At 38.6% G+C, this 26293-nt stretch overlaps 1 protein-coding gene across 2 annotated transcripts in view; it reads right to left on the reverse strand.

Annotated features, from left to right (window-relative positions):
- ppm1ba (protein phosphatase, Mg2+/Mn2+ dependent, 1Ba) overlaps window positions 1-26293 on the reverse strand; it is a 103918-nt gene that overhangs the window by 5741 nt on the left and 71884 nt on the right. For both annotated transcript variants that reach the window (XM_039738345.1, XM_039738344.1), the window contains exons 4-6: window positions 25054-25171; window positions 14604-14715; window positions 11257-11314 (exon numbers count right to left, since the gene is read on the reverse strand). In XM_039738345.1, the coding sequence (XP_039594279.1) occupies window positions 11257-11314; window positions 14604-14715; window positions 25054-25171 (288 nt within the window). The remainder of the gene's footprint in view (window positions 1-11256; window positions 11315-14603; window positions 14716-25053; window positions 25172-26293) is intronic.

The raw sequence follows: 26293 nt of genomic DNA on the forward strand, positions 1-26293 counted from the left end.
GAGCTCAATTGAGTCTGGCTTCTAAAAAAAAATAATAAATCACTAATGGAGTGACTAAAATGATTAAAAAGAATTGTGTTTTAGTCTGCTTTTAATATTTAAATTCAGCTATTCTATGAAGCTTTAAAGAATGCAGATGTCCCAGTTCATTCAGGACATAGCTGATGGTAACAACACAATGCAATAAAAAATATTACTTTACAAGAGAACTCACCAGGTTTGTGGGGAGATTAGCTAAAAAAAAAAACCCAAAGAGTGAACATGCTTCACTACATGCAGGTATTTCATCCTGAATGCATATCAATAAGAAACTGTGGTCAGTCAGCACGTGAGGGGAACTGGGGCAGCATTTCACATGTGTTACTGCTGCGTCGCAGGATTGCTGTATAGACACACCAGTGTCCTGTAAGTGTGGAAGTAACGAAGCATCAAGAGACAGTATTGGAATTACACTTGTATTTGACGGTTGAGTACATACAGGCCAGCTTCTTCATTATAAAAGAAAAAACAAACCCCACACACACACTCACATAAAACCCATAAGAAGCACAACGGCAGAAAAATTAATAACCATACATAGGTTAAGATTATGATACGTTGTGATGGGTCGTTCTTGAACGATTCATTCATTTTGAACGAATCTTTAATGTGACTCGAGTCATCTCGTGGGAGTGATTCGTTCAGTCGCGCATGCGCATTTGCGCAACTTCCTATAGTTTCTGTATTGGAATTAATTCACCTGTTTCGAGTCTTCGGGTTTTTCGAGTCGTTCGTTCATCACGTGACAGCCCCATAAGCTTAACCAACTCAGTCAGAGCCGGAAACAGAATTGATTAGTTCATCTCTCGAGTCTTCGGGTTTGAGTCGTTCATTCATCACGTGAGAGCCCCATAAGCTTAACCAATGCAGTCTGAGCCGGAAACAGAATTGAACGAAATGACTCGAAAAATGATTTGTTCATTTTGCTGAACGAGACTCAAAGATCCGAGTCAGTAAAATGATCCGAACTTCCCATCACTAGTTACCCGTGACTCATTATCCACATGTCACTTAATTTGTATGCTCGGAATGCGGCAAATGCATGCATTGCTTCATAAAATATCATTATAATAAATGCTTGCGGAAAATAAGCGCAGTGAATCCAGAGGAAAATGTACGTTTGGCCTGTTGTGAGAATATGACTGGATGACTTGGCACGTGGATTACATGACACAAGTAACATAGGATTTGCTGTATGTAGTCTGGCATTGGTTTTTATAGAAGGCCATTATGTCAGAATATGTGTAATTTCCATTCTCCATGGAGACATTGAGATTAAACATTTTTCTTGCCCATCACCACAAACCACATGGGGGAAGCTCCATATAAAAAAATATTTTTAGGTGGGGTATTCCTTGAATTTCCTGAGCTGCACTGTGGCACAGCAAGTAGCTCTCTTGCCTTAAGGATTCATTGTGCAGAGACTCTTTCTCTGTGCGCTTACATGGAATCTCATCTCACATCGCCATATATGTACAGGTCACCTTAAATACAGTGACCGGATTTTTCTGGGGGCAACCTGGGACACCAGGCGAGGGGTCTGGGGGGTCGGAGCCCCCAAAAGCCAGATAGACTTTAATAATGGAAATGCCTATTTTCGTGTTTCCTGCATCTTATTCTGTACGAGTTTCTTCCATTTGAAACAATCATATTATTAAACCACAAACATATACCCATTTTCAAAGTAGGGTTCTATACCATTGTATGCTATTTTTCGTGAAAGTCCAGGCTAGATCTTGCCAAAAACAGTTTGTGAAAATTGCCTGAAAGACTCGCTTTCCCGAAGAGCAAATAAACTCATTAGTGTACATTATATAGTATAGGCCTACTGCATGTTCTGGACGTACCGAAACCTTAATCAGGAATCGCAGTGAAAGTAGAGAAGTGCCAGAAATGTTTTGTGAATAATTTATTAATACTTTCTGAAATTGAACATGACACTTTTTCGATGTTTATAAAGGAAAAACAGCTTTTCAAGGAGTAACTTTCATAATCATGAAACAGTAATATTTCTGAGATGAGTGGATAGCTCTCAGGACATCAGGATTTTGTAACAACATGTCATAAAAACTTGTCACGTGAATCACTGAAATTGAATTTCACAACCAGCACAAGTTTCAATGTGTCGACTTTAAGTTGCGATTTTTCTGGAGTCCACATGTTAATCAGAGAAAAGACTCTTTCAGTGAGAGCATTTGTCCCTGGAAGACATAATGCAAATTCCAAAGAGGCAAGGGAAGAAGAAATATCAATCTGCACTCTAAACTAAAGGAAAACAAAGTAAAATACAGCTGTAAGTGTAAGGAACAGGATCCGCAAATGTTGTGACTTGTGTCAAATATTCATTCATTATTAAATATATAAATTAATATTATCAGATTCACAACTACGAAGACATTTACAGGGAGTACAGTCTGCAGACTTGAGACTATACAGTAAAGTGTGTATAGCAGTACTTAAAGAATAAAGAGCTAAAATTAAAGTTAAAAAAACTTTGTCAGCACTTCAAATTTTGTCGTACAAAATAAATTGACAAGTTTAACTCTTAAGTTTAAGCTTTAACTTCAGTGAAAACGGTTCACCTCGAACGCCGTACTGACGAGTGAATGACCGAATCAGGCATCAGCTCTTATATCAGGCTCAGAGCAGGAATGATATGATAATTCCTGGCTCAGAGCGTAGCATAGCCAAAACGTGTCGTATCACAAGGCACGGCCGATACCATCTGACGATGCGTCCGCTTCCACCTTCTCGCCTTCCGTGCGTTTCCATACTGCAAACAATGGCCGCCAGCAGGCGTCGGACTCAGAAGAAGGTCGACTAACCGTCTGACGTCATGATGGGTTGAAAGTATGATTTAGAATCAGAAAGGCTGAATGGGGTCTAGGCCTCTAGGGAAAAGTAGGCATTTTGTCGGAAAACGCCACAGGCCTGGGCATTTCCTGATCTTTTGGGGACGCCGGTGACGGGTGATCCAAAAATAGGGACTGTCCTGGGTAAACAGGGACGTCTGGTCACTGTACCTTAAATGGCAACAATAAATGGTCTCCGTGGCCAAACTTCACCCTTTCAAATGGATTAAATGGGTTTAAGCCTGTTAGGTTACATTTTATTTAACATGCCAATGTACAGATATCACTTATTTACCAATAAAGACAATTTGTAAAGACAAATAATTTTATAGGAAGGAGATGTAAATTTATTGACTCAAATATTTAGAAATGGCAAATTTGATTTTACAGAAAATTAGCTGTATTTCATCTTGTATTTATTGGCCTAACAGTCTTTGGATCTGGATACAGAAGTTCTGTCCAAGAATGTGTATCTCTGTTCATAAACTGTAGTTAGGGGAAAGAAGAAATATACTGTACAACTAAGGCTCAGTAAGAAAAGGCCCAGCTGCTGTCATGCTTTTGGCACATGCATACAAAAGAACGAAGACACCTGCACGGCTCCACTTTTCCCACAGGCTTTCTTGTGTGAGGTAATTATGTTAATTGCAAGCATATATTCGTCTGAAACTTTATTCGGAAATGTTTTGACTCATTGCTGTTAAACAGCTATTATTAGAGCAGGCAGCAGTAATAAGCGGATAAACAGTATTTAAAGAATGAAAAAATACTAAATTCTGGGCTATAAACAGACCCACATGCCACGAAGGAATTCAAGGCAATTACTGGTAGCAACTGGCACCATTAAGTACTGCAGTCCACAGAAGGGGGCCAATTGGTAATCATGCCTAGTTTACATACAAGTTACTGGAGAAGCCTTTGTTTGAAAAGCAGTGAATAACAGAAAGAGCTCTTTCTTTGGATTCTGATTAATTATAGACCTATAGGGGCCGCCACTTAGAATTAGAAGGCCTGCAAATAATGACCGTAAAGTTTGGGTGACATCTGGACTGTGCATCCAGTACAGTAACTGCAAGTAATGTATTGGTATTATACTGATACTTTGGAACTAAGATAAAAGCACTTTAGAGTGGGAAATATCAGAGTTTTCATACAATAATATAGTCCCGGAAATTTTAAAATGATGTATTTTACGTTATTATTGACCCTAAGTGGATTTATAAAGCAAATCACAATAACATATATTTCATTAAGAAAAAATAGTTTGATATGCTCCCCTGCCAATACTCCGTACCAGCTCTGGCAGATGCTCCAAGACTCCAGGACACTTTAATGTGCAGTTGTCTTGGAAAGTGCTTACAGCAGGTAGAGACTCCAAAGATAAAGGACAGCAACACACAACTTTTATCAAGTCTGAATAGGTGAGCACACCTCTCTGCATCTGAATGACACTCATCTGCGAATCTGCAAACTCCTCCATCTTAAAGCGTATCAGTTTACTGTGTCAATATTACCTCGAGAGTGATTACTTCAACCTTTATTTTTTTTTTCTTTTACTCATTCGACAGCCATTTCTGTAAAGCAGGGGTCACTGAAACATGTGCATCAAACTGCAAGACATGGGATGGGACAGAGTGAGGCGCAGGCAGGGCTGAATCACCGAATATTAGCATATAAGAAAGGTATGACGGTAGAGGTGTATGTATTTATTTGGTTAGCTAATAATCATATTCTTTTAGTAGTAATGATCTTGTTTATTTAGTTATCACCGTTGGAGATTATCAGATGAGCAGATCCGTTTCAGTACCAGTCGATACCAATGAACCAAAAACAATGTTTTAGCTATTTTCCAGTAGCAGCGGTACTGAAGTAGACAGATTACATCAGAAGACAAAGTAATATATGATGAAAAACGTTAACAAGAACTAAATGTAAATGGCTCATGGTGATGATCATACAGCACCGTGAAAAGGAAACTAAATATTATGTATTCAAGGGAGGAGAATTTGCGGCAATCATTCTTATCTCTCTCTATTATTAAAAAAAAAAATCTTGGAAGGAGACGAGACGTGATGGTCTCAGAGAGACACTTTCACGTCCGCGAGACAAGTCTTAATGCCAAGCGATGTAACCACGCCTGGGGCCGGAAGCCCCATGAGACAAGAGCTTATACAAAGAGATTTGGAAAAGTCCTGAATGGTTATGTCAGACACATTTCTTGTAGAGAGAAAGAAATGATACTCACTCACAGGCAGTTATACGTTGTGCTGTCACGATGCAATTCCAAGCATACAATCAAAATTCAATGCGATACTGATGAAAAGGTAAAAGCGAAAAGAGATTGAAAATATGGACATATGTGATATGACAGAAGTGTGCCGCACAAAATGCAGATCACATGGGAAGCAAGTCAGCAGATGATCGAGCAAAGAGGAGGTAAAGAAAAAAACCCTGTATTTTCCATTGCACCGCCGATAAAGAGGGGCGGTCGGAGGAAGGATCGAATTTCCTTGGGGTGCATTCAAAGACCTCTTCATAACGCAAGCGGCAGAGACGCAAAGTGGTTGGCATGTAGCGTAGGTGGGGGGAGGGGGGTGGTTGGGTGAGTGAAGCCCCCAAGTTATTTATAAACAAAAAAAAAAGCCAGACAACAAACACATGCTTCAGTTATTGCCACTTTTACCACATTACATACCATATATACTAACGTATAAGTCGGGTCTTGAAACCCAAAAAATCGATCATAAAAACAAAAAACGACTTATACGCCCGTTCAAAAATGCGACACATATTTTTCCTACATTTTCTTGCTTTCTCCAATCTCGCTTCAGTTTCTCAGACACATTGAATTTTGTTGCATCAGCGCAGATACCAATTTCTTTCACTACTTCAATGACGTTTAATTTTAAACCAGCTTCATATTTTCTTCTGATTGAATGCTGCATCGGAGATAAGGGATGCTCTTATGATAAAGGTGTCAAAAAAAATCACAAAACAGTGCAAACGTCGCTTTGGAATAGTTTGGGTATTACTGTGTGGTCAATAGGGAGAAAGAGAGGGAGAGAGGTGAGGAGCACCTGCTGATACAGCGCATTGTCACACCCAAATAGGAAAAAAAAAAGGCTGTGTACTCCGTGGTTACTCTCTTAGGTGGCCGTTAGCATATCGTAATCTCTTGGACCAATAGCGCGAGTTTTCCTCGTTTGACTTGTACGATCGAGATTATAAAATACAAGACATTATACAGTAAAAGCAAGTCCCGACTTATCAGCGAGTATATGCGGTAGTCAATTTATACACGTCTTCCTTCATGCGTGCTTTGTGAGAATGATACGACCGTGATAAGAGTTTTAATCACTCATCTTGAAGTGTCACAATGTTGTAAGAGGAGACAAAATGACGGAGTGATGAATTGCTTTTCAATATCATGTCCTATACAAACCCTAGAAAGAAACAGAGGCTTTGCATTTATTCTCTGATTTGGGTTGCCTACTGACCCTGGCTCTAAAAGGAGCTGCTCCAATTGTTAATACCAAAACTAAAATTTATTTAGTGCCTGAAAGCACAAAGCACTGTGATTCTGCCAGCTAGTAGGACAGGCAAAATGAAATACTTCACTATGAAATACAGATATGCAGATGCTAAATTTGTGCAATTGGTTTGGTTTTTGAAACCAAGCTACGATTCAATAATATAATCCTACAATTTATTTGAAAGTTACACTGGCGAGTGGAATTCATTCTACCAGTTAAATTGCATGTCCTGTTAATATTTTACTTCTGAACTAATACACAGGTAAAGCAACAAAAGTCTGATTAATTAGGGATTGGACAAATGTAAAATAAATAATAAAACGGTTTTATAAAATTAAAGTTCCAAGATTTTGTTACATTTGAATCACTGTGACTCATCCGTTATGCTTTCCTTTGTTTTTAACCAGCTAATGTTGCAAATATAAATCTTACAACAGCAAATGTTACAAACAAACAGCTTGTTGTTACAAAAACAGATTTAAAGATTACAATATCCTGAATGATCCTTCAATTCAACAGTACGCATACAATAATGTTTGAATTCTTATGTTTAGTAAGCAGCATTCTTCAAGTACTGCAGAGAAAATATCAAATCATAAATCTGTAATGTGCACATGGTAAGATAAATCAGGTAAGCCAATCGGCCTTTACAAACCCTAAGCAGAAATCCCTCCATGTTATACAATTTGCTGTTTGTTGTTTGACTGGGGGAGGCCCATGTCCATCACTCATAAAAAAATCAAGCACTGCATTATATTTTAATCTTTATGAATTGCGAAATTTCATAATCAGTGTACAATGCATGTAGCCTCCCTTAAAGTGCAGAGTGCACGAGTAGCTCTCGTTATACGATAACATTTAGCTTCTGCCCCATCCCATGCTCATCTCTGCGGCTGCGTGGTATCTCAGTCACAGCAGCTCAATTCTACTGGTCCGTGAAATCAAAGAGGGTAGTTGACGTGATATTCATGTCCGTAAAAGTAGAGTTAAAAGCAACTTCATTTATGTAGGGCTGTGAAAAAGAAGGCTCAGTGATACTTTACAGTGACTAAATGTGTTCTCAGTATTTCTATTATATTAAAAACCTTACAGCTGCATTATCTAAAAATTATAATGACTCAGTATTTCTTAAATACTGAATTTGCAATTCATCGGCAAAGCACCACAACGACCTGCTATCCATCATGTTCAGACATAGCCAACAGTTTTAGCATGAGGCATAAGCAGAGATTTTAAATCTCCATTAGATACTTTTAAAAATTGCACATTTCTTTAGAAAATTCGGATTACAATTAGACACCGAACCTCCACATCCAACAATAACTAAAAACGGAACATGCATCTTTTCATCCATTAAGCTAGGTGGTGCCATCAATGAAAGCAACTTTAGCCACATGATATTGTAAATTGGTACTGAAACATATGTTATATTAACTACTAGTACAGCCAATTACATTCTATTAGCTTTATTTTTGATTACGACTTCTGTTATAAAATATGTAATAAAGTTGTGATAAAAAATTCTGATGATGTGACTAGAAAATGTAAAAATACTCAAAACTTTAAAACCAGCTAAGCAAGTCTCAGAACACACCCAAATGTTATGTCATGCACACAGTTTCTTAGAGACGCATTAGTATTACAGCTAGTGCAGCTTAATGGACTTGGGTGCATGCTCCTCGTTACTCAGAGATGCCTATAATTATGTTTGGTTGTCCAATAACAATCACATGAAATGCTAACCAACAGACAAGCACAATCTATGACTAACAGAATCCTTTTTCACAACAGAAATTTAGTGTCGCCCTTGGGAATGATAAGAGAAATGGTGCTGAAGAAATGCTGCTGTGTACACTGCTTTATAAAAATATGCAACTGTGCCTTAGCTGTCTAATGTGCTCATGGAGACCGCTCTCACAGTACACTGTCTCTTCTACACCAAAAGGTCACAAATAACAGCTATCTAGTTATTCCAATTAATTTGATGTAGTATGGTGACGTAAGGAAGGTGTGGCAGACATGAGATATTTCACATGAATCATGACTGCAGTCACAGCAAAAAATAATAAAGAAGCAACCTTGGGTGCCCTGACAGTCCAGTACTCCACATGTGTTGCTCCATTGGTGTAGTTTTTCTAAAAGGTTCTCAAGTGTAAAAGTGACAGACACTAAACTAACCATTATACAGATACCTTCAGGAAAACAGATTTGTGGCCTTTTTAATCATTTGAACAGACGATCAAAATTGAGAACTGTATTTGCTTGTATCTCTTTTGCAAGAGCATCAAGCTGCTTCAACTAAGCGGAAACAATTTTGCGAAATTCATCTAGAAGAAGAGTAGCAGCGGGCAGATCAGAATACATGAGGTGTTTCTGATTATGTTATGCACATTAGAACCCAAGATATGAACTTTGTAATAAACATACAAATGGTGTCAGGAAAACTTTAACATTAGCTTGCAGGATTGAGAGAATTTAGCACTTGTATGTTGCTTTATGTACACTTCAACAATGACTACTCATTTCTGTGCACCATTTCATAAACTAGATCCTCAAAAACAATTGTCAGGAACAAGCTATGTGGCCCAATACCTCTTCTGTCCATCCACACATAACTGGCAAAATACCATCAGGGTCTCCAGATTACTGCTGTCAATCACTCTACTTCATAATTTAATGAAACTACAGCTCACATTGTGAATATAAACTTGTTAATTTAGACTTAATTAGCTTCCATTAGTGGTCTGATGGTCTACTTTAAAGTAACAGCTGGGGTCCACCAAGCTAATTCCTTCCATAATTTTGAACACTTCTATCAGTTATTCCCTTAAACTAAAAAAGATTAAACTCTTCAAACCTTCCACATAGCTTACTCTATGCAGTCTTGGAATGAGCCTAGTTGCTCTTCTCTAGACCTCCTCCACTTCTGCAACAGTTTTATTGGTGAAATAGGAGGAAAAGTTAATCTTGTGATTAATGCTGTCACACACGTGCGAGTAGGAGGCAGCTAAAGGGTCTGAGTAAGTGTAATAAAACATCCTACCAGGGGGCGGCTGAGTGCGCGGACTGTATTTCTCAGTTTCCTACAGACCTTTCCTGGGAAATCCTGCAAGGTTCTGGCGCCTCAATAGAGTCACTTCCACAGCCGGCCCCTTTGTTGCGTCACTTCCGAAGCCGGCCCCTTTGCTGGCGTCACTTCCAAAGCCGGCCCCTTTGAAGACGTCACTTCCAAAGCCGGCCCCTTTGAAGACGTCACTTCCAAAGCCGGCCCCTTTGAAGACGTCACTTCCAAAGCCGGCCCCTTTGAAGACGTCACTTCCAAAGCCGGCCCCTTTGAAGACGTCACTTCCAAAGCCGGCCCCTTTGCTGACGTCACTTCCAAAGCCGGCCCCTTTGCTGACATCCGCTGCTCTCCAGACCTTTAAAGCCTCCATCTTTGGCTACTATAGTCAGTTCTGTTTTGGACTCCTGTGATATGCACATCGTGCTTCCGATTTAAAAACCGTTTTGCAGCTGGGAAAAACAATATATGGGTGGCTGCCCCAAACCTTTATGACGTTTTGGACTCTTAATTCTTACAAATGCTTACAAACTTTATAAAAAAATCTCTACTAAACCCTTCCATTATACTTGACACAGCTTGCTGTGTAAATCCAGCAGCATCTTATTTCCCTCTTTAATCAGTCCAGCCTACTTTCTCCATTAACAGTCCTATTTTCTAAAGAGTACTTTTGAGTTTCAGAACAGTGATAATGTAATCATGCCTAATATATTTACCACCTACATTTAACACTTTATGTTAATATACATTAAATTGTATCGCTTCTGGTCCATCTATAATGATTCTACCAAGTCTAGCTACCATTTCAATATTCAGCCTTTTCTGCTGAATATAAGAAAACACATAAAGACACCGCTGTAAGTGAGGGGGGATTGAAAAAATGTCCAAGTTAGATATGTTAGGGCAAAATGGATATTATTTATTCTTTATCCAGACAAAATCTCCAAAAATGTATACTTTATAGGTCCTTTAAATTTGGGAAAGATGGTCACTTTGACATGTCGGGAAACAAAAATATAGTAATCTATAATGTAAAAATCACATTCCTGTCTATGTAAGGCTGCAAATCCATAGTTATATGTGTGAAAGTGAGTTTAAAAGGCACAAACGCTAGAGGACTTTATTTGCAGTTGACAGGGTACTAGTTAAATGACAAGGAAATGAAAGAAATGAAGAAATGGCCCTGCTGTTCACCATGAGCTTTGCTACGTTATTTCCCAGTGTGCAGTGGTTTTATTAATGATAAAAACTTGTAGTCACAAAAAGTAAAACACAGATGGTACAGTATTAAGAGTAGAGTGAAAGGAGTATGGGCACGCTATGCTCCATGCAGTCACACAAAACCACTCTTGGCTAAAGGAAGAAAGAAGGTGGTGAGAAATATCATAAGCTATCAAACTAATGCACAAATATATTTAAATGATACTCAATATTTGTAGGAATTTGATTTTACTGAATCACCTAAATTCGTCTCAGATATTTTAACTGGAAGTGCTACCTTACATCTACTCATAACTCCTGAAATCCGTAGGAGGAACGCACCAGCCTTCCCAATCCATAGTCAAGCACTGACCTCAGTAATGGTGTGTTACAATACAGCAGTACCCAAAACGCAGCAGACACCTTAACACAGGGTTCAAGGAGAGTATAATTTATGGTGAATGTATTAAAGTGAGCTAAATGCAAAGCAAATAAACATGTCTAGCAGGAGATGCTTCAAGAGCAGTGCTGCCAAACGGGGTAACAAATGGCAACCTACACAAACACTTACCCCATCATCGTCCCTATGTGGGTGGAGCCGGTTATAGACTGCTTCAATTACACTGCGTCTGCAAAGGAGGCAGGTAGAGAGGGGAGAAAAAGCAAAAAACAAAAAAGAGCACATTGAAAAAGACATAATGTTAACAAATCTTGTAAAACAGAACCTAGGAAAATGATTCATGCTTACAAGGGCAAACTGCAATCAGCCATCAGAATTGTATCTCAATGCATATGCTAAGTAAGAAAGCAAAGAGGCTCTTATCTGTCAAACTAAAACTTCAAGGATTTTACCCCTGAATAAAAAAGTAAGGAAGGCCGCACACTGCTAGAAATTACATAATAATGGACTGGAACAGTGGGTTTATCTGCAGTGTCACAAGATATTTTTTGTGTACAAATTAGAATAACGTTAGTTGCAGAGGCATTACTCCTCTAAAGAATACTCCTCTCTGAACTCTGCAGAAGTTAAGAGTTCACGTTTAAACAGTTAGGAAAACAAAGCCAGTTTCAAGGTGCAACATGATAATCAAGACAGTTAGGAAACACGCTCCTTTCTTATATGACCCTAAATATGCTTCTGAGAATGCGAGAGTGAATGCTATCCTAATTTCCAGGGCCTCAATTTGGGAATACAGTAGTTTATGAGTGAACACCATGAAGTAGAGACCTCCTTTCCAGATGGTGTCTTTGCTTCCTTTATTTATTATTTATAGTCACTACTCTAATACTGTGTTTCTTAAATATCGACAAATCAACTCCACAAAAAATTATGTTGCTTCATTTGTTAATCTGCCTCATTTAGCTGAGCTGAAAAAGGTATGGGGAGCTCAACTTCTAGACTTTTACGCTTGCACCAATAAAATTAAATATCCATACGCCTCAGTGCCTCATATTTTTCACCCTGTCAAAGCTGAAGAACACAAACCTATTGGCAGACACTAACCGCGCCATTCCTGATAGATGATTTTTGTTTTAAATTCAAGCATAATTTACAAAAGAGTACATTTAGAACAACAATTTAAAAACAAAGTGATGTTATCCAGCAATTTCAACTAAAAAAATAAATAAAATATATTTTTTTCAATTGCTGGTTGAAGTTTGGCAGCTTCCACTTCACCGCTGAGCTGATGGGAATAATGAAACATTGGGACTTCGCAGCTGGAACACAAATCCTTTACAGGAAGAAAAATGTACCTAAAATATATCGAATTGTACAAATGCTACCTAAATGCACCAAGCAATCTGCTTTTAAAAAGTTTGATGTTAACTTAAAAAAGTAGAAATCAGTTTACTAAAAAGACATTTGGATAAAAAAAAAATTGTTTTTAAATTTAAGATGAAGTCACACTTGCATGTAGAGTTACTGTGTTAAAGACTTTGATTTGACTGCTCAGTTATTAAAGTTTGAGCTAATGGGATATTTTTCAAAATACCTTACATAATGTTCTGCAATGCTGTATGAACTCCATTTTCCTGAGCTTTTCAGGAGTCAAAAACTAGAAAGATCAACTGTTAAAGGGAAAATTATATATTCAATAGAACTCTAAAGATGTCATAGGGAAAAATTAAATTATCTTAGGGCAAAGAGGTGAAGAGACATAATTTGTATAAACTTGAAGGAAACATCCATCCCAAGAATGAGATACATATAGTTAAGATTATATATATATATATATATATATATATATATATATATATATATATATATATATATACATATGTGTGTGTGTGTGTGTGTATGAGAAGGAGGAGAAACTGTAATGTGATGTTTTCATGGAGAAAAGTAAAAACAAATGGTGACCAGCTCTGGATAACAATAAGAAATGTGAAAAATGCCCATGGAAAAAAGTAAAATCTCACATATCTTGTGTCACATAATCCGCGTCTGTCATCCATTTGTATTCTAAGAATATGCAAAATACATCTATTTTTTTTTTGCTAAATATTAATACTGAACACTTATTTAATAAAGATTCATGTCTCCTCCTTACTCATTGTTCCAAGAATCCAGTCTTCAATAAAAATGCACTGCATTTCCTGATGATCTTTTATGCTGCCTTTTCCAGAAGCATTAACAATATTTTAGCAAAGAAATGAATGTATTTTGCACATTCTGAGAATAAAAATATATATTGAGCACATGGATTATGTGACACAAGTTAGTGAGAATCCCGCCACCCTCCCAACATATGGACGTTTTTCATATTGTCCAGAGTTGGTCAATGTTTAGTCCAATTCAATTTGAATCTTTGTGTTTTTCCATGAAAACATACAAGATCAAAATTTTGTCTTGGCTATCACAACAAACTACATGGGGTAACATAATAAAAAAATCTTTTTTGCATGGAGTATTCCTTTAATAGAGTAGAGAAAAATGAATGTGCTAATAGTTAAAGACAAACCAAAACCGTGCATGGATTTGGATAATTTTTTAAACAGGAATGGAAAGGTCATTAGTGAAGGCAGGGAAGGAGGAGAATAATTTGATGAGAAACATTTCTATATATGACAGGTAGAGTGTAACATCTATAAAAACAAACTATTTCCATATACTACATTTATATAATTGAATCAATATCTTTCAGGAACTAGCAACAGAGTACACGCAAGCAGAAGAAAACTTGAAGCCAGCTAACTATGCCTGCATGTCCTTATACTTTACGCAATGCTGAAAATTAAGCACATGGTATAATTTCATGAGCCTACTAATTTAGCAATTTTTTAAACTGTGATTTTCTCACTGATTAAATTGTAATACATATGGGAGTTCAAATGTTTAACTGTAATGAAAAACCTAACACTCGAACGTTAGCTAAATACAATGAAGTAAAGATTTCAAACACTTGAGGTTTTGAATTTTTACAAATGTAACAATTTACTTTTAAAGAAAAACAAAAAAAGAATAAATACTTAGGGTAGAAAAATGACTGAAAGACTGAATAGAATCTGCTCCTTGTTCCAAACGTAGTAAGAACTAAGTAATAAAATTTCTAAAACATTAAATACACCATTTCATAAATAAATATTTAAGCTGCTCACACATTGACAAAGAGGAGCTGGAAGCAACAAGTGGTACACACACACTTGATCCACTCTAATTAAAAAAAATGGCACAAGTCCTATGGGACACATGTTGTTCTCTATAATTTTAACAGGAATTTAATATTCATAATAAACCAGGAATCACATAAGATGAGAAATAATTTCTAATACAATACAATTATAGCACACTGCAGTTGGCTATGAAGGAAGAACCTTGGTATCCAAAACCCTTACCAATACAAACCTAGCCATGACATTTTCACTCATTTTCACAAATGTAAAAGCAGTAACTGCATCAAAATGCTAGGTTCATACTTGCTAGCCAGGCCACCTCCAGGTGGTAAATTTGGGATGCTTTCTGCTGACAAGTTCCGCATTATATGAACCAGGTCTGGAATTCCTTCTTCACCAGATTTTTCAAAAATTTCTGCAGGAATCATAAGAAGAAGAAAAAAAAAATTTGCATATGATCAATGAATTTTACCAATAATATAAAAACCACACAGAGCTTTGATGTAACCAATTATGCCCAAGAATTAAAACATGTATTTCTTTATTCTGCTTTACTTTATGTAAAGCACAGCTTCAACTTATGTAATGTAACCAATGAATGCAGCACTTGCTCACTGGAAACAGTCAGTTGTGGGAACTACTAATCATGGTTACATGATCATGAAGACACTGCCTTCAAGATAAAGGACCCTAAACACAATCTGCCATTTTTCGGAATAAAAAAAAAGATATATTGTGGAATGGCTTCATCTGGATTACTGTCCTGTGCAAAGTGTCATAATTTTAAAAGCTGAGTAGCCCAGATAAGGTGAAGAGACAGCATCAGGCAGATTAGATCCAGTGCTTCCTATGTACAGCCATAATAACAATGCACTCACATTACTCTATAAATTACAGGATGAGGAGGTAATGCAATCTTTGGACCTTTCATTATTTGCCTGAAAATTGCATGCAAGCAGTTACTAACTTACAGTAATCCTAAGTAAATGCAATATGCAGGCCAAAAGCTGAAGCTAAAATAAATGCAAAATAGACTTCAGAATAAAATGGAAGTTAAAACCAAATTTGAGAGCTTAAGCTAAAAATATGGCTGTTGTTTTCTGTCTGGCATATTTTATATATATATAATTTATATATATTTATAATATATTAATTTATATATATTTTATATATATATAAAACGTTGTAACGAACGGATAGAATCTGAATGCATAGTGTCTTCAGCAAGATAAACAGGGTCCTCTGATAGTCTACCCAGTGACTATTACACTGTGTGCACAATTATTAAACAAGTTGTAATTCTGAGGATTCATTTTAATATGGAACAAACACAGTGCTATCAGTCAATCCAAAATGTTAATAAACCTGAAACCTGAGTGTTTTACAAAGGAAATGTGAGTGTGAGCATTCTCAAGGGAATACATATGTGAGCACAATTATTACGCAACTAAAGGAAAAACGAAAATTTTCCCTTTCTCACTTGCTTGTTTTCATCTGTTAAAGTGAGAATATTAAACAGCTCAAAATTTACAAATAAACATTTATGACATTTCAAAAAAAAAAAAAAAAAAAAAATCAGTGACCAATATAGCCATCCTTCTTTTCAATAATCCCATTCATGGAGTCTGTCAGTTTCTTGATCTGTTGACAACTTTTTGTGCAGCAGCAACCACAGCCTCTCCCAGACACTGTTCAGAGAGGTGTTCTCTTTTACTTCCCCGTAAATCTGCCGTTTAAGAAGGTTTTTAAGGTTAGGTGAGGAAAGGGGGCCATGTCACTTTTCTTTTATCTTTAAGGCCTTTACTGGCTAGCCACGGAGTGGAGTACTTCAATGCATGTGATGGAGGCATTGTCCTGCATAAAAATCATGGTCTTCTAGAAAGATGCAGACTTTTTCTTTTACCACTGCTTGAATAAACGATCTTCGTCTTCTAAAAACTGACAGTAAGTTTGGGAGTTGATTTTGAGTCCATCTTAAACCTGAAAATGTCCAACTAGCTCATCTTTAATAATACGAGACCATACCAGTACCCCACCTTCATCTTACTGGTGTCTGAGTTGAAGTGGAGCTCTGTGTCCATCCATCTGCTCCGTCAAGAGTCACTCTCATCTCATCAGTTCATAAAACCTTTGAAAAATCTGTCTTCAGATATTTCTTGGCCCAGTCTTGACGTTTCAACTTATGTGTCTTGTTCAGTGATGGTTGGGTTTCAGCCTTCCTTACATTGGCCATGTCTCTTGAGCACTGAATACCTTGTACTTCTGGGCACTCCATATAGGTTTGCAGTTCTGGAATATGACAGCACTGGAGGATAATGGCTTTCTGATAACTTCACGTTTGATTCTTCTCAAATCTTTGGCAGTCAATCTGCGTCTTTCCAAACACGTTTCTTGTGGCCCTGTTGAATATTTGCAACAAACACGTTTGATGGTTCTGTGATCACGCCCCAATGTCTGAGCAATTTCAAGAGTGCTGCATCCCCCTGAAAGACTTATTACAATTTTTGACTTTTTAGTGTCGGTTAAATCTCTTTTTTGGCCCATTTTGCCTGAGGAAAACAAGCTGCCTAATAATTCTGCACACCTTCATATAGGGTGTTGATCTCCTTAGGCCACACCCTCCCTCATTACACATCACCTGATATGCTTAAATCCAATAACTATTCAAGTTTGTTCAGCTTAGATTCGGAATACATAAATAAAAATGATGATATGGTTAAAATACTCATTTGCCTAATAATTGTGCACACAGTGTAAAGAGTAGTAAAAAGCAGTGTAACCAAAGTAATTAGCCAGTAAGCATGTAAGTATAAATCTGCACAATTTATGATACTATCCATGTCTGAATTCTTTGAACTTCATAAAATGTTTATTAAGAAGGGGAAGGAAAACAATGAGTGCTGGTAAATTTGAGCTAATGTTGGAGAGCATGTGTGTATTATCAGACATGTAGAAGTGGCCAAGTGGGACTGTAGCTGTAATGGATGTTTACTCAGAAGGACGGTATCTCATCGCTATAAAGATTTAAAAAAAAAAACAAAAACAAACACACCATGTGGCTTTACCTGGACAAACGTTATGTACCTAGGAATGTGGTTTGCATGCAAACCCGGCTGAATCATCTACTTGTTCAAGCAGTACAGTAGCTGTACTCAGTAATGTCACATTTACTGTAAACCACTCTTATTGCAATTGAAGGAATTTCCATTAGCCGACCATTCACTGCATGTCCAAGTATTACAGATGTTCTGTTACATTACTGAATACCTAACTAAGAAAAGTCCCACCATGTACAAATACTGGCTTTAGGTAAGCAAACATTTGTGCATAATTCTCAACCAAAATCTTTTACAAATATTGTTCTGTAGGACCAAATATATTCTTAAAACTTACATTTTAGATGCAACTAACACAAGTCCTATCATATGGCTGCAGCATTATGTTTATACAGTATGCAAATGATGGCCAAGGAGTTTAGTAGTTGTTCAATCAAATATTATTGTGGACAAAGCATATGATCCAGGCCTGGTGGTTTCATCATCTTAGAATCAATAGCTGAAGTGGAATTTTCATGCAAAACAGTTTCTAGGGTTTACACAGACTTGTGCATTAATGAACAAAATCCAGTAAATTAAGTTCTGTTGGTTAAAAAAAATGGCCTGAATCGATCAAGCTGACAAGGTCACCACTGTCTCAGCATCAGCACTTCATAAGAGTGCTCTGAAGAAGGACCCCCTTGAAGCCACAACTAATGGAACATGAACCAGATGTGCTACAGCAGCAGAAAACCATGCTAATTCATCTGTCAGCCAAGGACAGGAAGAAGAGGCCACAATAGGTAGATGATCAGGGTTTAATGAAGACTGAAATAAATATAAAATTAGAATATCACGACAAAGTTGATTTCAGTAATTCCATTCAAAAAGTGAAACTTGTCTATTAGATTCATTCATTACACACAGACTGATGTATTTCAAATGTTTATTTCTTTTAATTTTGATGATTATGACTGACAACTAATGAAAGTCCCAAATTCAGTATCTCGGAAAATTAGAATCTCAATTAAGACCAATGCAAAAAAAGGATTTTTAGAAATGTTGGCCAACTGAAAGGTATGAACATGAAAAGTATGAGCATGTACAGCACTCGATATTTAGTTGGGGCTCCTTTGGCCTGGATTACTGCAGCAATGTGGCGTGGCATGGAGTCGATCAGTCTGTTGCACTGCTCAGGTGTTACGAGAGCCCATGTTGCTCTGATAGTGGCCTTCAGCTCTTCTAAATTGTTGGGTCTGGCGTATCGCATCTTCCTCTTCACAATACCCCATAGATTTTCTATGGGGTTAAGGTCAGGCGAGTTTGCTGGCCAATCAAGAACAGGGATACCATGGTCCTTAAACCAGCTACTGGTAGCTTTGGTACTGTCTGCAGGTGCCAGGTCCTGTTGGAAAATTAAATCTGCATCTCCGTAAAGTTTGTCAGCAGCAGGAAGAATGAAGTGCTCTAAACCTCCCTGGTAGACGGCTGCGTTGACCTTGGACCTTAGAAAATGGACCAACACCAATGGACCAACACCAGCAGATGACATGACACCCCAAACCATCACTGACTGTGGAAAGTTTACACTGGACCTCAAGCACCGTGGATTCTATTCCTCTCCTCTCTTCCTCCAGACTCTGGGACCTTGATTTCCAAAGGAATTGCAAAATTTACTTTCATCAGAGAACATAACATAGACCACTCAGCAGCAGTTTTGTCTTTAGTCCAGTCGAGACGCTTCTGACACTGTCTCTTGTTCAAGAGTGGCTTGACACAAGAAATGCGACAGCTGAAACAAACCCATGTCTTGCATACGTCTGTGCGTGGTGGTTCTTGAAGCACTGACTCCAGCTGCAGTCCACTCTTTGTGAATCTCCCCCACAGTTTTGAATGGGTTTTGTTTCACAATCCTCTCCAGGGTACAAGCGGTTATCCCTATTGTTTGTACACTTTTTTCCACCACATCTTGTCCTTCCCTTCGCCTCTCTATTAATGTGCTTGGACACAGAGCTCTGTGAACAGCCAGCCTCTTCAGCAATGACCTTTTGTGTCTTGCCCTCCTTGTACAAGATGTCAATGGTCGTCTTTTGGACAACTGTCAAGTCAGCAGTCTTCCCCATGATTGTGTAGCCTACAGAAGACACCTGTCCACCCCACAGTCACTCAGACTCCAACTACTACCATGGGCAAGATCACAGAGCTGTCAAAAGACACCAGAGACAAAATTGTGGACCTCCACAAGACTGGAAAGGGCTGTGGGGCAATTGCCAAGCAGCTTGGTGAAAATAGATCAACTGTTGGAGCAATTGTCAGAAAATGGAAGAGGCTAAAGACGACTGTCAAGTCTCCCTCGGACTGGGGCTCCATGCAAGATCTCACCTCGTGGGATATCAAAGATGATAAGAAAGGTGAGGAATCAGCACAGAACTACACGGGAGGAGCTGGTCAATGACATGAAGAGAGCTGGGACCACAGTTTCAAAGGTCACTGTCAGTAGAACACTATGCCGTCATGGTTTCAAATCACGCATTGCATGGAAGGTTACTCTGCTCAAGTCATCACATGTCCAGGCCAGTCTGAAGTTTGCCAGTGACCATCTGGATGATCCAGAGGAGGCATGGGAGAAAGTCATGTGGTCAGATGAGACCAAAATAGAACTTTTTGGGCTAAACGTCACTCGCCGTGTTTGGAGGAAAAAGAAGGAGGAGTTGCATCCTAAGAACACCATCCCTACTGTGAAGCATGGGGGTGGAAACATCATGCTTTGGGGATGTTTTTCTGTGAAGGGGACAGGACGACTGCACTGTATTAAGGAGAGGATGAATGGGGCCATGTATTGTGAGATTTTCAGTAACAACCTCCTTCCCTCAGTCAGAGCACTGAAGATGAGTCGTGGCTGGGTCTTCCAACATGGCAATGACCCGAAGCACACAGCCAGGATAACCAAGGAGTGGCTCCCCAAGAAGCATATCAAGGTTCTGGAGTGGCCTACCCAGTCTCCAGACCTAAATCCAATCGAAAATCTTTGGAGGGAGCTGAAACTCTAGAGGAGATCTGTGTGGAGGAGTGGGCCAAAATCCCTGCTGCAGGGTGTGCAAACCTGGTCAAGAACTACGGGAAACGTTTGACCTCTGTAATTGCAAACAAAGGCTTCTGTACCAAATATTAACACTGATTTTCTCAGGTGTTCAAATACTTATGTGCAGCAGTGCAATACAAAAAAAATCATTACAAATCATACAATGTGATTTCCTGAATTTTTTTTTTTACATTCTGTCTCTCACAGTGGGAATGCACCTACAATGTGAATTTCAGACCCCTCCATGATTTCTAAGTGGGAGAACTTGCAAAATTGCAGGGTGTTCAAATACCTATGTTCCTCACTGTATATCCTTTTTAAGCTACAATCTTCTTCAGGCTGCTCCCATTAAGGGTTATTCTGCTATATCTTCCTGTCCTCGTCATCTTGCTCTGTCACACCCATCATCTGCATGTCCTCTCTCCTCACATCCATAAACCTTCTCTTAGGCCTTCCTCTTTTCCTCTTGCCTGGCAGCTCTATTCTTAACATCCTTCTCCCAATATACCCAGCATCTCTCCTCTGCACATGTCCAAACCAACACAATCTCGCCTCTTTGACTTTGTCTCCAGACCTTCCAACCTGAGCTGACCCTCTAATGTACTCATTTCTAATCCCATCCATTCTCATCACACCCAATACAAATCTTAGCATCTTTAACTCTGTCACCTCCAGTTCTGTCTCCTCTTTCTGGTCAGTAGCACCGTCTCCAACCCATATCTATATATAATCCTCATTTGGATCTTGATCTTTGTTGGTCCGTGAATGAATTAGAAGAAGAAGCACTAGATGGCAGTAGAGAGACAGCTAAAACAGGCATTGCATTAAGAATCTCCTCCAGGCTTATACTACTGAAGACTGTAGTACGCCAGTCACACCTCAAAACACAGACATTCAAACTAAACAAATTGTTGTGCTTTAAATTAACTAAAGAGATCTTCATTTAGATCTTGATTTTTGTTTGTCCGAGAATTTCACGCATGCATAGACCACCTTCCAGTTTAGTATGTTGTTGTTACTCACGGATGTCAACAATGTGCCAAAATAACGAAAAGGGTGGTGGACAGTGTTACACTGGTTAGCTCCTGAGGCCTGGTTAGAGAATGAGATTGCCGAAGATAAAAGGTACGTGCCTACGTAACATATAAATGAAAGAAAGACAGTGGATAAAATGAATGACAAACAAGCACGTTCCAGAAATTATTATTGTTACGTTGTAGCTGGCGAGTGCTGCGCGTCTCCCAGTTGTACCGTGGCTTGCTCACATGTCAGTGAAGTGATCCCTATTTATGCTTTAAAGAGCCTGGATACCCATGTGTCCCCCTTTTATAACCATTGCTCCGTGTATATTGCCTTATTCTTTGGATTGCCACAAAGCAACCTGCGAGATTGGAGAAAGGTTGAGAAGAGATCGTGAGAGGAAACAACAGCGTCGTGAAAATGAGACGGACTGTGAACGGACAGAAGCAGAAATGCTCCTACACCACCACATGATTACTATTCGGACAGTGATTCCGAGTAGGCCGTTCCTATCGAATCAATGTCCAAGGGTTTTCTTTTATAATTTTGTTTCCCTTATAAAAAAAATCATAATGCTGTGCGACGAAGGGCCCAGTTCACGAGTGGCAGCCACGTTTAAACAGGGAGCCCTTTACAGACAACTTTTAACACGCGCAACGTAGTTGGGCGCACATGGCTAGTATAATATAGTTGGTCTCACTACCATCCTGTAGACCTTCCCTTTCACTCTTGCTGATACCCGTCTGTCACAAATCACTCCTGACACTCTTCTCCACCCATTCCACCCTGCCTGCACTCTCTTCTTCAATCCCTATTACTCTGTACTGTTGATCCCAAGTATTTAAATTCATCCAAATTCGCCAACTCTACTCTCTGAATCTTCACCATTCCACTGACCTCCCTCTCATTTACACACATGTATTCTCTGTTGTTCCTACTGACCTTCATTCCTCTCCTCTTTAGAGCAGCTCTCCACCTCTCCAGGGTCTCCCCCACCTGCTCCCTACTCTCGCTACAGATCACAATGTCATCAGCAAACATCACAGTCCACAGGGAAACCTGTCTAATCTCGTCTGTCAACCTGTCCATCACCACTGCAAATAAGAAAGGGCTCAGAGCCGATCCCTGATGTAACCCCACCTGCACATTGAATACATTCGTCACTCCTACCGCAGACCTCACCACGGTCACACTTCCCTTGTACATATCCTGTACAACTCTTACGTACTTCTCTGCCACTCCCGACTTCCTCATACAATACCACAGCTTTATAGCTACATTAAAATTTGTTAAAAACAGTATAAATGCACCATGCCTTAATTTATCTACATGTAGAAAACAGTTAACAGCTTATTCCAAAGTTTCGAACAAGTCTACAAATCCTTGCAAGTACCAAAAGATCTGATACCACCGTGATACTACTGAGCTAACTTTAATCAAAATACTTAAATTATTCTGGTACCCTAGTAAAACCTTGCCTTCAGTAATTTAGCCTCTTCTGTGAGTAAATCAATGTCATACCTGGTGCTAGATAGGCTACATAAAAATGGCCAATGAGTGTACAGTATGTAGCTCCATAACTACTTAAAATTGATGGTTAAGAACTTTGGGGCATATTTCACTTTAACAATACTTAAAATAATAATAATAATAATAATAATGAGTTAGAACAGTTACATAGTTCTTATTTCTTATGTTGAGCGCTAAACTTGGGTGTTTAAAAAAAAAAAAAACAACACAGGGTTATCAAATTATACAGAATGGTCTCAACTCTAATTAGAAAGTAGAAGCCAGCTGTATCAGACCCCCCACACCCTCCCTGATTTTTTTAAAATCCTTTTTTTTAAAGCAAGTACAGTAATCCCTCGCTATATCGTGCTTCGACTTTCGTGGTTTCACTCTATCGCGGATTTTAAATGTAAGCACATCTAAATATATATCACGGATTTTTCGCTGGTTCGCGGATTTCTGCAGACAGTGGGTCTTTTAATTTATGGTACATGCTTCCTCAGTTTGTTTGCCCAGTTGATTTCATACAAGGGACGCTATTGGCGGAGGGCTTAGAAGCTACCCAATCAGAGCATGTATTACATATTAACTAAAACTCCTCAATGCTCTAAGATATGCATCCCACGCGGAGTTTGATTGTTTGCTTGTCTCTGCCTCTATCTCACCCTCTCTGACATTCTCTGCGCCTGACACAGAGAAGCTGTTTGCCTAGTTGATACGGATGCACCTCTAAGAAATGCCGCTTTATCGCGGTGCTGCCAAAAGCACACTTATTGATTTTTTGATGGTTTGCTTTAATCTCGCTCTCTCTCTCTCTCTCTCTCTCTGTGACTTCTCTTCGCCTGACCGAGGAGATGTGAGCAGAGGGGCTGTTTGCACAGAGGCTGTTTGCTTAGAAGATACTGACGCTCATCTAAAAAATGCCGCGGCAAACTTAAAAGCACACGTATTGATTTTTTGATTGTTTGCTTTTCTTTGCGAGCGCTCTGAAATTTTCTGCTCTTGAAGAGAAGATCTTTTTGCATTCTTTTAATTGTGAGAAAGAACTGTCATCTCTGTCTTGTCATGGAGCACAGTTTAAACTTTTGACTAAAGGGTGTTATTTCATGTCTAGAGGGCTCTAATAATGTTAACAGTGTGGAAGAGTTTATAAGGGCTTAAAATATATAAAAATAACTACACAAACATATGGTTTCTACTTCGCAGATTTTCATCTATCGCGGGGGGTTCTGGAACGCAACCCCCGCGATCGAGGAGGGATTACTGTAAATCGCAGTGTATCAAAAATAGCTGCACATACTTTTCAAGAGATTAAGACCAGAAGTGCTGCCTGTGAAGCTCTGTTAAAGAGATCACATTCTATTTGCTTTATTTGTTTGAAGGTTCTCTACTTGGGAGAACAATTGAGATCACTATTATTGTGCTTGGATCATGTAGGCAAAATTTATTTACTATTCTTATGCATTTGTTTTTACACAATGAGAAAAAATCTGAAAAATTTCACATTTGACACTTGCTGGTTTAACTTCACGCATGGCTTTACTGATGTACAGGCAAATATATAGAAACCTACCAGACACAAGAAAGATGAAAAATGGGCCAAGCTTTAGTCTAGGCAAGTAAATGCATTTTTTAAAGATGTATACAGCAGTTTTAAAAGCTAAAAATATTGCACATAATAAACTAGCTTACTGCTGTTTAACTACTGATACTGACACAATGTTGCTGCCTGTAAAAGCAGTCTTGGCCCTTGGGGTGGGGAAAGTATTTTAAAAGTATGGCAGTAAATGCATAAAAATCATATGACGTGACACAATAATCCTGAGCTCCACAATGCCATGGGGACCGTTTGAGGACAGCATAGAATTCCACAGTGTCCAGTCACAGCTGGGTCACAGTTCTCCGATTGTGGTAAAAAGACAACTAAATGGTTTTGGCATCACTAATAGATATCGTATTTCTAATTTGAATACTGGAATTTTTGTAATAACTAAGCACTAACACCATTAAACAGAGCAGTGGAAAGTGCAAAGAAATTTTGGAGGCCTTCTGTAAACCTCAGCAAGTACATCGACAACACAGATTTAGGGTTTATCAAAGTTCTTACCTTCAACGCGTGCCTCCAGGTACTTGTCCAGCTCGGCATCTTTTTTGACAGCATCTTCAGAAACCTTGGGTGCATTCATGAAGCAGACTAGTACAATACTCATGTTATCACGACTTCCCTGAAAGAAGGAAGAGAAAACATGATGTATTTAGCATTTCGTTTTAAGCAGCACACCAGATGCTTATCCAGAGTCACAATGTATTAATATTGATAACACCAGTACCAAAACGTACACAGCCTCCTATTTATAATTTTAGGCATTTCTCTTAGCAGGAGATAACTTGAAAACAATCATCGTTATCAGATTTTCCAGGGATACACTTGCTATGGTCTCAAAAGGTGCTTCTGTGAGTTTTTGGAGACTATTCAGAGGTGGTTTGTGAGCAAGAGATTTTTTCATTACACTTTTAACATTTGTCTGCAGAAGGCTCATATGACCTCTGCACCATCCATGAACATGAGATGATATTTGTTACTGATTAGCAGCCAAGTCAAATGAATCAAAAAGGCTTGAGTTGTACTGAGCTTAACTTGTTCTCTGAGAAACCACAACTCTAATTGTTTTAGTCATAATCAACTCTGTAATAGGCAAGCTTAGTGCTATTCGACATTTGTGCCAGTTCTTGTCATGCTTTACATGGTCCATCTTCATTGTAATCCTTTCTTCAAATATTAATATTATAATAGTGCCCAAGCACATGCCAGTTTTTTTTGTAAATACTAGGAGGCTCTGCCCCCTGCTTGCTTCGCTCGCCCACCCCCGGGTGGTTTACCGGATATACAGTTTAAAGAGATTGTTATTTTCATGGGAATTGTTACATTAGAACAATCTAGACGAGAACAGGCCATTCAGCCCAACAAAGCTCGCCAGTCCTATCCACTTGTTTCCTCCAAGAAAACATCAAGTCGAGTTTTGAAAGTCCCTAACGTCTTACTGTCTACCACACTACTTGGTCGCTTATTCCAAGTGTCTATCGTTCTTTGTGTAAAGAAAAACTTCCTAATGTTTGTGCGAAATTTACCCTTAACAAGTTTCCAACTGTGTCCCCGTGTTCTTGATGAACTCATTTTAAAATTCAAGTCTCGATCCCCTGTACTAATTCCCTTCATAATTTTAAACACTTCAATCATGTCTCCTCTTAATCTTCTTTTGCTTAAACTGTAAAGGCTCAGCTCTTTTAATCTTTCCTCATAATTCAACCCCTGTAGCCCTGGACTCAGCCTAGTCGCTCTTCTCTGG

The sequence above is a fragment of the Polypterus senegalus genome, chromosome 16 (genome assembly GCF_016835505.1).
Source record: "Polypterus senegalus isolate Bchr_013 chromosome 16, ASM1683550v1, whole genome shotgun sequence".
NCBI lineage: Eukaryota > Metazoa > Chordata > Cladistia > Polypteriformes > Polypteridae > Polypterus > Polypterus senegalus.